At 39.4% G+C, this 12512-nt stretch overlaps 1 protein-coding gene across 2 annotated transcripts in view; it reads right to left on the reverse strand.

Moving 5' to 3' along the window:
- The window catches only part of LOC146003964 (atrial natriuretic peptide receptor 1), a 1164278-nt gene that overhangs the window by 356274 nt on the left and 795492 nt on the right, over positions 1 to 12512 (reverse strand). For both annotated transcript variants that reach the window (XM_083142500.1, XM_083142491.1), the window contains exon 9: positions 1155 to 1287. In XM_083142500.1, the coding sequence (XP_082998626.1) occupies positions 1155 to 1287 (133 nt within the window). The remainder of the gene's footprint in view (positions 1 to 1154; positions 1288 to 12512) is intronic.

Below are 12512 nucleotides of genomic sequence, written 5' to 3' on the forward strand. Positions count from 1 at the left end.
ATTTCTGCATTTTGCTGACAAGAATAGAAGTTTGCCCCCCACAAAAATCATATTTCTTTTTTTAAGGAGTAAACTGGTTGTTCTGAGAGTTCTGTCGGAAGAATTATGCAAAAGAAACGAAAACGCATTAAGGTAGAAACCAAGAGAAGAGGGTGGGGGTGGGTTCTTCGGCATTCGGGAAGAATTTTGTAAGACGCGGGCGAACACTTCACAGAGATTTCAGTTGCAATAATATAAGTGCCTGGTTCATTCAAGTGTTTTATATATTTTCAATAACAGCTGATTCACCTTGCAAATAAAGTTATTTCTTGGGTTGTTCTTTGTAGTGTAGTGCTTTCGTCTGCTATGTGTGTGTGTGGTCGGTTGTGGGGGGAGGGGGGGTTGTTGTATTCATTCTCGTGAAACGTCAGGTTACATATGCCTTGTCGATTAGGGATTGTCACGAACATTCTCTAATTGTCAGTCTCAATGGCGGAGTGAGATGCTACAACTAAAAAAAACAACTTGGAGAATTTGGCTTGATAATGTAACAAATCACTTGAATTTATGATGAACAATTATAAAGATACAAATATTTACTTGAAGTTCGTAATCCTACTTTTCATTCATATTAAACAAAGAGAGAGAAAAAACATATACGTGTATGATTATGCGACAATGAAATATAAGAAGTATTATACTGTTGCAATCTACACTGTATGAAGGCGATCACCAATACAACTCTTCCCTCTTGCCGCCATAAAACTCGCCGAGCCAGAAAGTGCGCCAACGGAACAACCAATCAGAAAGGCTCTCAACAACACCTAAAGGTCTTTTATATTCTTACTGCGGCCGGTCATAGTTCTGGCAAGGGAAGTCGGGAGCGGAGATTACGCCGCAGACCAACCAGACAACAGCTGTGGCGCCGAGAGACACGACGCGGGGGAAAATTGTACTACGTGAACCTCGTTCTACTGGCTGCTGAGTTTCTTACCGCGCTGGATTGGTCGCTTCCCCGCTCCCCTTGCCAGCATATAAGGCACCCGCCGTAAGACTGGAAAAGAGCTACAACTGAAGCTAATAAGATGCTTGAGTCACGTGCACGTGTAGAAAGCTCACACCTCGCGGACTGTAACCACAACATTGATCTAAAGTGATAATCGTCACAGGCTTACCTGGAAGCTGCCCCTGGCTAGGCTGAACCTGCTGCCAAAGCGTCCCCTAGACTTTCCTTGGGGCACCACGAGGATGTCGGACCACGCCACCCTCCAAGTCATGGACGCTAGTTCCGCTTCTAGTTTGAAGTGGCTGAAAAGAATTATATCATAGTTAATAATGACAGTTCACCAGCAGACATATTCCAAGCACAGTACAAGCTATTGTTTAGTCACTAAGCCAGAGAGATATGTGGTCACAAAATAAAATTAGTACTTCGCAAGTTAGCACAATGAACGTTTTTACCGTGCAAATAAGGAACAGATTTGTATGTTGTGCAAATATATGAAATGTCACCATAGTCCCCATTATTTGCAGAGGAACTAAATAGAAATATATGTCTGGTAAGATGAGAAAGAAGAGAAGAAGTGTGTGGAGAAGCAGGAGCAAGAACAGCCTGCAGTAACGAAGACAGTGCCTAGTAAGAAGAAGAAGAATAAAATTTTGTTGTTTGATAAAATACAATCAAAGAGGCGAGAAGAAACAGAAATGAGAGAATGGCTAAGATTCTTGCGGAATTGACACCTGAAGAAGTATATGCGAAGGAATGAGGTTACGGAAGTATGTAGTTCAAGAGAATCTAGAGCAGATGTTACTGGCATAGATGATATGAATCCAAACACGTACTAAAGAGAATTTTGATATATTCCACAAAATGTTAGTGATGAGTTGCCTGTTTTTTGTTTATCATTTTAGAGCATCTAACTTCAAAATACGAGATGAGAAGATATACATGCACATTTACTTGTAACGCCATTTTGTTGTGACTTTCCAAATTGTAATTTTGAGGTATTTCGTTTTATTTTACTGTTTATCTTACCTCACTATTATGCCATTTCTAGCTATGGCGAAGAAGAGGTATTTTGAAGATAGCCAAAGAGATATTGTCAATTTAAGGAAATGAAGTCAACAAAAGACCCATGTAGCAAAATGGCGGATTATATTCATGAAAGTAAGCAAGACAAGTGTAATGATTCTATTTTTTTTCGTCGCTTATACTTTTCTAGATTAACTACAACATTGATTTAGACTGAGAAGCATAACCTATGTTGAGGGGGTGATAGACACTCTGTATAAATGGCAGATGATTGGTTAACTATGTGATATATTACTCAATGTTCGTATTTCAACAATTCGACGCATATGTGTATAACCAGTGCAAATATTGTTCATGCTTAAATTTTGGAAATTCTCTACACTTGGAAGTAAAAACTTAAAATAGAATTATCTATTACGGTTTCCTCATTGGTGTACATGAATTTAAACATTTTAAACGATTATATTCGTCGTGTTTTAGTGTGTTGTAACAGACGAATCAACGAGGCTATATCAAAAAGTTCCAGGAAACGCATCATTTTCTGAAAGTGGTATCGTAACCATGCTTCAGAGAGCTACACTTGAGACTTCGATTTTCATTTGCAATACTTTTCTATATGATCTCATTCCGTGGTACGAACGAGCAACAGAAGTTTCTGTAGCACCTGCAAGTGTATTGTTTGAACACGAAACGTATTAGTTCTCTGAGCAATATTATTATTTGTGAGTGGTGTGTGTATACGAACTAGTGTTGCCCACGGGACGAGACGGGACAGGCTTTCAAAAATTCGAGACGAGACGAGATTGATCATGTGTCCCTTTGACAAACGAATATTTTCGAGACGAGACAGCATTTCACAGCATTTCCACGAGACGAGACAGGCCAAAGTCTCGTCTCGTGGGCAACACTAATACGAACACATCGTACCACGAAAGACAAAGTTATTGCAACAGATCCACTCTGCACATCAGCACTCAATGGTATATCTCTAAAGACTGAGGGTTGCGATCATAGCGCCAACTGTCGCAGTGTCGGGTGAAGGGCACATCAATTTTGCACCGAACGCCAAAACTAAATTCTAAGGGCTCTAAACCTGGCCCTCCTAACCTAACCACATATGCATTATTAGACCTAAGTGGAACTGTAGGTCAGAAATTAGATTAGGAGGGCCAGGTTTAGAGCCGTTAGTTTTGGCGTTTGTTGGGTGTGAACCGCACCAGACTCACTGCCGATGTGCAGCACAAGATTGCCACCTAATACTTGACGCACGGTTTCTATATCTCAGTCACAGATGTCCACCTGAACGAAACAGTGGTGTCTTAAAACGTGTAGTTCGAAACTGATGACTGGCACAATTATGACACGAACTCGAGTCTTCTTAACAAAGGTCCAAGAGCTACCATTCATTGCAACCTCTCCACGGAAGGCCAGTGGTTCGTGACAACTTTATCCCTTTGGCAAATTCTGCAATGGATGTTCTATCCACAAAATCCGTCTGCAGAACTGTGGAACTCAAATAATTCAGCAGCTGCGACAATGGCTCGTTGTGAAATATGCAAATTAACAAGTTTAAATTTACTGGCAGTCCCGGTTTTTGCCAACAATGGTAAGAAAGACGTGAGGGTCAAGAAAGTAATTTTCTCGGAAGAGTCCTGTGTCCGCAGCAGCACCCTTACTGACTTTATGGAGTCGTAAAACCTTCCTGTTCCATCACCTCCGCACCCAGAACATTGCAATAGAACTTCCACGACAGTCCAAGGGGAAGACGGTTCAAAAGAAAATAAAAATATATACCTTTGACTGAGATGGTGGTAAACCAATCAAGGACAGAAGGTTGGTTCTTATATTTTATTGCTTCTTGCTTCAAATAAATTCTCGTCAACGTCAACCCCTCGTCCAATTCTCCAATTTCCACAGTAGCTGTAGTTATGGTAGCACTATGGAACCAGCGATTAAAATAACAAAAAAAATAGCAAACCAAAGATTGTGTTCCAGTTCAGTTCAATGTTTCAGTGTATATTGTAAACAACTATAGGTCTTTTCTACTCTTACGGCGGCCGGTCGTAGTTCTGGCAAGGGAAGTGGGGATCTTGGATTACGTCGCAGACCAACTAGGCAACAGAGGTGGCGCCGAGAGTTACGACGCAGCGGGAAGAAGTACTACGTGAGGCTCATCCTACTGGCTGCTGATTTTCTTATCGTGCTGGATTGGTTGCTTCCACGTTCCCCACTTCCCTTGCCAGCATTAGGATCGGCCGTCGTAACAGCAGAAGAAACCTTTAAGAGCTGTCTCTAACTTGCAAGCGATGTTGAACAATTTCAAAGACTTGAATAACACAAAGTTAATATAACTTATTGCGAATAGAAATATCTTCCTTGAAAACGAAATTTATACAACCCAATAACTATTGCACATCCCCCTTTTTTAAGAATCAAGAGTTGAATGTATTTTTAGTTGCGAACTCGAAAAATTTCAATCAATTTTACAAGACAACACAAAATAGCAATGAAACTGAACAGAGTTTGTTTGCATTTTTTGTTATTTAGCGTCGCTTTTCTGTAACTTTTAGTAAATCGTGACGATTAGAATGAGCTGAAATTTATGGTCAAGGGTGCATTCGTCTTGCCCAGAATGTGAAGGGTGGAAAACATATGAGGCTGCGGTTCAAGCCTTCGTGTTTAGGAATTCTAGAGAGTTACATACACACTTGATTACGATTTATTCAAGAATGCAATGAGTACTCGACTCATTTGAAACATCAAAAGTTTCTGGTTCATGTAATCATATTTCCTTATGCTTCTGTTTTCACTTATTTCATATAATTGTTATTCATATTCATCGTAGTGGTTAATCTGAACAGTGTAGAAAAAAGTGCGTTAAATAACCGAACACAGGAAAGCGACGTCGAGATCATGTTCGATGTTAGCTTGCTCTGGAACGGGATTTTTTTCCACGGTTGTCATTAAATTTCAAAACTGTATATAAATTTCTTCGACATCATAAAAACGTTCTGCTGGATTTACAGTGCCATGCAATTGTTTATCAACATCCCGTTTTTCTGCGATAACTTTTTTCAAACTACATACATTCAAGTGAATTTTTTACATGTTGGGCAGCAAGTTAGGTGCATACGTATCAACAGGTTGTAGACATGTTGGGACTATTTACAAAATTATTAAAAAATCTTTATTTGATTCTTTCAACCTGGACGAAAAAATGACACTTCTTATTTGGAGCGGGTGAAACATACGGAGTTTCAGTATTTTTTTCAATTTCTCATCTTGAAACGCTTTGACCGACTTTGCACAAATACGCTACCAGCGTGCCACCAAGTGTAAATCTATCTGCAAAAAAGCATTCAGATCATAAGCTCTAAATTCGCATCACTTATCACCCCTACCTCCGCTTAACCACTCACTATATTTAAACATTTCAGTACTAAATTTTACCTGCAATAAAATGCCCTAAAACAACTGTAAGTGCCGTTCCCTAATCTCAGCCTAAATAAATACAGCCTAGCGAAGGCTGTGATGGACAATCGAAATGTTGATACGATTGATTGATTAATTTTCTTTATTTTACTCCGCTTCTTGTGCCACTTTTGGTTAATTTGCGAAGATGGGTATGGATGATGACATGATGAAATCGATAAATGGACACTCACAAAAATCCATGCCCAGGCCAGGATTCGAACCAGGGACCTCTGGTGTCGTAGCGCGATGTGCTAACCACTGCGTCACGTGGGCCGGCCGTGGATACGATATACAGCCAGTATACGCACATCAGAGAAAGTCAGTATACAGGGTGAGTCACCTAAAATTACCACCGGAAAAATTTCGTGAGCAACAATAAATATTGAAAAACTGCTTTCGCAGATATATAGGTATGAGAGGGGCTCATGAAATTAGTGCACACAATACGTTCAAATACGTAAGGAAGTACGATTTTCAACACAAACTTAGTTCTCTTTAAAATGGAAACCCCATTATATTTTCAGCTCATTTGAAAGTACGGAAAAAGTAATTAAGAATGGCGTTTGTTACATTGTAATACGTCAAGTAGTTCTCAGTAATTGTAGCGTGAAGTTGATGCTTGAAACAAACATTCTCACAAGTTGATTCGTGTGTCGTAACAAACATATCCCCCTATTGACGCCATTCGTGTATCGTAACAAACATGTTACTCTTCTGCATACTATGCGTTGTGCTTAGGGAAGTTGTTACGTTCCAACAACTGCGGGTTACAATAAAATGTGTTGTTTGTGCATAAGTATGCTTTGACAAATTATCTAAAAGGTTCTGATACATCTTTCCGAGTTAACAAATATTTGTTAAATAAAAAGTATAAATTTTAAACATTCCGCCATCAGTTACATACATAAATGTTAGTACATTAACATATTTCTAATTTGTTATTGGCGTTCATTCATTTACGTCATAATTTCTAGTATAACGGAACAATCAACTCTTCTCGTTGGGTCATGACAAATCTTTAAGTTTTCAACTATTAAACTTTGCACTTTATACATTTTTCATTCTTTCTTTCTTTCAAATTGATTTGCCAAATCTATCAAATAAATCAAGGGCGTAATAAAGTACACAGATTAACCAGACGTTTGTGATAGTGTACTTACGTCAGAACTGTTGCTGAGAAAATAGTATTTTCGAACTCTGAAAAGGTCGAGATGATACTTAGCTATGGCGAGTATAAGAAAAATGCAGCACAAGCGTGCAGGTTCTATGCACAACGGCATTCACACTCGGCTCTGCCGACAGATATAGTGGGAATACGCCTTGACGCTCAACTTCACGTTACAATTACTTGAGAACCACTTGACGTATTACAATGTAACAAACGCGATTGCTAATGAATTTTTCCGTACTTTCAAATGAGCTAAAAATAAAATGGGGTTTCCACTAAAAAAAAACCCTAAGTTTGTGTTGAAAATCGTACTTCCTCATGTAGTTGAACGTATTGTGTCCACTTATTTCATGAGCCCCTCTTATACCTATATATCTGCGAAAGCAGTTTTTCAATATTTATTATTGTTTACGGAATATTTTCGGTGGTAATTTTAGGTGACTCGCCCGGTACAGGTAGTAGATGGTAGATTTATCTTGGAGTAGATGAGTATCTAAAATACCGCCCGTGCTTTAAAAGTGTACAACACGTTGTTGAGATTTTTTCATGAGCCAAAAAAAAAAAAAACTTCCTGGAAAGGATATTCAGAAGGAAATGCTTCCTGTTGACTATGAAAAGTGCTTGTCACAGAGATTTACATAATTGGGTCAACATATTTTCTCAAGAACGCTCGGAGGTTATCTGTTGTATGATGGTAATTAGGACAGCCTCAGATGAATGCCATCCTAATGAACGCAGAAGATCATTACACGGAACTCTTGGACAGGATCATCTGGTCGTTTGGACTCTACATAACCCATGGAAACACAAACATGTTTGTGTTGATGTATAGACCAACGTATCCTGCCTAGGGTTCCGAGTATTCCACTAATGTCTTTTGTACATACACAATGCCGCGTTTACTCAAGTCAATTTTTTTGTCTGTCCTCTCCTCTCCCCCGACTTCACTATATATCCTTTAACAATATCTTGCGGGTGAATTCGGGGAACGGGCACTTTTGTAAATGCTGAGTTGTCCTGATAGCCCGCTCAGAGAACCATCTTCAAATTCTATTTTTGTGTTTTCCGTCGTATAACAGGCTCACATGAATCATTGCGGGGAGGGGATGGGAAATTCGTGAGGTGTGCTGCTTTCGCAAACTTATACCTGAAAGCGAAACAGGTTGCAAAGGCATCCCAACAAAAGTAAGGAGTGGCATGGCCTAATGGTCGCCGCAGGTTTATCGAACTAATGGGTCTCTGATCCTCTGCCTCTCCCCGAACCGCAAGCGAAGAGTGCATGTTGACAGCAGAAAGTGTCATTTACGACTGAGCAAATATCAGTCGTGTGGCTACACCGCTTTTTGTACTTGTAAAATCTGACATTTGGAGACGAAAAGTCTGGGTTTGTCTTTAGGACGATGGGCTTTAAGCAGGAAACGAAGTCGTGGGAGCCTACAGACCATACACACCACACTACGAAGGCTGATCGATGAATATACTGGAGGTGATGATTCGATTTGACAAGCGAGTAGCAATAGGCAGTGAAGCATTGCAATAATGTCTTCTCAGCCTACAGTTTAGTTCAAAGTGTGGTTGAATATCTAAACAAAAAATGTGCTCAAAATGGTGGCCAAGATGACGAAGAGATTGAACATCGGCAGAGGCAGCTCGCCACGTTTTCAAGTGTGTATCTGCCGTTTGCACCTATTTATTGACTTCCCCTCGTACATATCGTTACCGACAACATTTCCAATGACACACATATTCGTGTCCCACATGGCTCAGGGATCAGATTCCACCATGAAGATTTCCACATAGAAGGCGACCTCTTTTCTCAATTACTTTCAATTCAGAGGCACGAACCTAGATGAAAGTTGTTCCCTCCGAGTGCGTGGGAGGTGGGAACAGCCGTAGACGCAATGTCCCTCCAATGCACTCAATTTGTAAACCAAATTTGCGTATCGAGTAAGTCTCGCGTTTCCAAGGAAACGGACTCCCAGCGCCGAGAGAGTTGGGGAGGAGGAGTGGGGGGGGGGGAGTAGGGTTGTAACCGAAGAGCTTTTTTCAATTAAATGGATAGCACGAGGCACTTCCGCCCACAATGTGCATTTTGGAACAGCGGAAGGTCCTCTCAGTAACCAAGATGGGAACAGAGCATAATTTTAGATGATTCAGCCGAAATTTCCTGATTTAGAGATGAAACCCCCAAAGGCGGTAAAGGATTCTCCACTTAGAAAATCTGACTGTGCAAACCCTACAATTCACAGTTCCCTGCAGCTCTCTAACTTCAAAAGATTTATTATTTTCATTTTTATCTAGCGTCGTTTTTCTTGCAGGTTTGGCTAATCGCCTAAGATGAGGATGAGTGATGATATGATGAAATTGATTAAGGAAGACTCATCCTCGTAACGCTCTGTGCTAACAACTCCGGCACGGAGATCGTCTTCTTTCCTTGAACTTAGCTCACTACTCAATCTTTACTTAACTACGTTAGAATACTTCATAGTTATAAATAATTGTTATTGGGGTATTTTCCTTAATGAAAACTTTGTGAACCTGGTAGGAGTATGTTCAGTGGTTGGGATAACTATTAGAATACAGACCCAGATTCCATTAGCCCTTTTGTGTAAAGAGTGTACATTGCTCCATACGATGCCTACAGAACGTAGCGGTTATGTTCAATAACTCAATGAACAAACTCACCTATTATGATACTGCTTTAGAAGTGCACTAATATTTTACCTAAGGCTGGAATTAAATCTCTGGGAGACCTTAGAATTACGACGGTTGTCCGAAAATATGTTCCTCATACAGATATTTCGAAAATGATGTGATGATTGGGCGTCGCATTATTTCCAGGATCATGACGAAGTAGCTACTTTGTTGAGTGCACCGAACGCTAGTCCGCACAGCGAAGACAACGGCAGTTCTTCTGAACGGTTTGGAACGTACAGACCACCCTTCACTGATTTTGCGCCCCGGGATTTTTACTTCTTCCCAGCTTCAAGGACGAAGTTCTCCGTTACAAGACGTGGAAAGAACCGTTAGCACGTTCCTCCGCGAGCAGAAAACGGAGGTTTATGCGAACGTCTATGACAAAAACGTCCAGCGATACGATAATTGTCTCAATGTTGACGTAAACTACGAGGGTCATGCAGAAAAAAAAGGAACGTTTTGATGTAAAACACAAACGACAAATGATGTGTGCAAAAAATAAATGATGGTAGAGAAACTACATACATACTCGAATTTTCTAATTTTCATACTCTAATGTTGTCACAAGTAATACTGTACATAAATCTTTGGGACTGTCCTTAACACTAGAAGGACCAACGGGTCATTTTGACCCAATATATATTTTTTTGTTTCTTTCCTACGGCTTTAATTATGGAAAGATGTTTGTAATATATCATGACTTTTCATGATTTTTAGTCAAGTACCTACAAGTAAATTTTTAAATATGTACAAAATACCACCTTCGCGATATTCATTTTTTCCCCTTAAAGGACCGCCGGGTCAATTTGACCCAAGTCATTACAGCAGTGCATTCAGCAGCATTATTATTGTTGCTTTTACGTCATAAGTCATGTGTTTCATTACTTATTAGTGAGATGGTTACTTGGGCAATAAGCGGTGCACTTTGTTTTTCAATTATGAACACCGCAACTATGCCACACATGAGAAACAATGTCGGCACGATCAATTATTCTTACATAAATATCGTCGGCGTGAGCGCCATAAAGAGAAACCATGTAATCACGATAAATAATTTTTATGAAGATTGTCGGCGTGAACAGCACAATGATGTACAGTCATTTCCTTTCTTCCGAAGCGACTCTGTAATGTAAAACTGTTATTTAAATAAAGAAAAAAATCTACATCAAAACTTGGAGATGAACTGAAATCAAAGTTAATCAGTTTAATTGGAACTGTTATTCGTGTATCAGTGAAAAAAGGGCGAGAACATCACAAAGAACAGTTGTATTCAAGAATGTTACCTCTGATTCAACGCTTACTGTCTACCAATGCAAGCCAAGGAAAAATGTTATAATTAATTCTTAGTACCATGCACCCTACCGTTGAAATTGCCAGCAATGAAAGGACGACTCCTAAGACTAAGTTTCTACAACTCAACCAAGTATGGAGTTGATATAGTGGACCAAATGGCTAGGATGTACACAGTAAGATCTGGTAGTCGGAGATGGCCGGTACATGTGTGGTATAACATTCTCAATTTGGCAGCTATCAATGCATGGGTCCTGTATAAGCTCACGACAGGAAGGATGACTAGTCGTAGAAGTTTCATCTTGGAGCTAGCACTGGAACTTCGAACTTCATACATCGAAACGAGAAACCGTTCCCTATCAAATTCAAAACAAGTCTGTATGCTGAATGAGGATAGAGACCCAAGAATCATGGAAAACCGAGTGAGGTGTGAAGTTGAGAATTGTTCAGGGAACAAATCTCGTCACGTGTGCATGGATTCCAAAAATGTGCGTGTGTGGAAAGTGCACAGGTATGACAAAAATCTGGTGCTTAAAGGGTGTTGAGGATCACTCATCATAAGTAATTAATTGCATGTACATTGTACAAACTTATTTTGTTTCTGTGATGAGGTTGTGTAAATCCCGATATAAATTTGTTTTCTCACAAACGAACAAATATATGTACAATATGTAATACTGTAGTAAAAATATAATAGAGTAACATATACAGACTGCACATATTTAATCACTTTTTGATTTTGTCAGAAGCAGTAAAAATGTATAACATTTGTAATAAATATAATAATAAGAGCGACAAATAAATAGTAATACATACATAACTATGTGACAAATGAATAAATAATAAATGCATAAAAATACAAAATAATAAATTACTCGGATATTTCAGTTTAGAGTGATGTAAGTAATTGCCTAGCAATTAATTTCCTTTAAAATATTCGTATGGGTCCTTATAGGTAGGGAGGTTATGCCGGTCCTTCTAGTGTTAAAGACGCATGATTCAATTTTTTTTGCTTCCAATAGGTTCGGCGGAAATAAATAACCATATATTACATAACAAATGCAAAACAAGTATTTTTGATTATTTACTTTAGTACATGGTAAGTCTTTCGACGGAGGACCGGATCCCCTGCGCCCTCCCCTATATATGTCCTTGTGTCACGTGTAGATGCAGGAATAAAGATTTTATCAGATTTCATGATTAATTTTCTCTACCAGTGACAATCAGCGAACAAACTGTTGAGTAATAAATAATTTTGAAATGATCCTCTTAGATTTGTATGCGTTAATGAGTGATACTGTTACTCATAGAAGCGCGTTACATGACTTACCAAGGAAATCTGATCGTTCGGCACACTGTACTTCAAAGCAGAACAAAATGTTTATTTGGAAACGGTCTTGCTAAAATACATTTTCTTTGCAACAGATTTTCAAAACTCCTGTTTTGTAATGAAGTTAATCTCATTATTTTTTTGTACAGTGTACACGGGGAAAGTATATCTACGTTTGCTTTATATATATTTCCACCTCGGTTGCCGGTTCAGTGGAAGGTTTACCGCAGTTCTTGTCCACGGAACGACCCGCTAAATTATGCCGAAGTTGAAATCCCTCTAGTAATGCAAATTTAGTGCAACAGCCGCTCGCTTTATGCAAGATTTATGCAACCAGCCTCTTCCCTAAACGTAGAGGGCAGTAAAAATAATGAAGAGGGGGAGGGAGGACATGGCTCCCATGTCTTTTTTATGGCTTGTTCTACAGTTCTGAATCTAATTTCCACTGAACTACATGCCCGTTGCATCAACACAGACGGCCCTGACTCTATGTTACAACGCCGGCCGGCATCTGGGATAAATGACTGAACATCCATCCGGGC

The sequence above is a fragment of the Lepisma saccharinum genome, chromosome 1, assembly GCF_977018435.1.
Source record: "Lepisma saccharinum chromosome 1, izLepSacc3.1, whole genome shotgun sequence".
NCBI lineage: Eukaryota > Metazoa > Arthropoda > Insecta > Zygentoma > Lepismatidae > Lepisma > Lepisma saccharinum.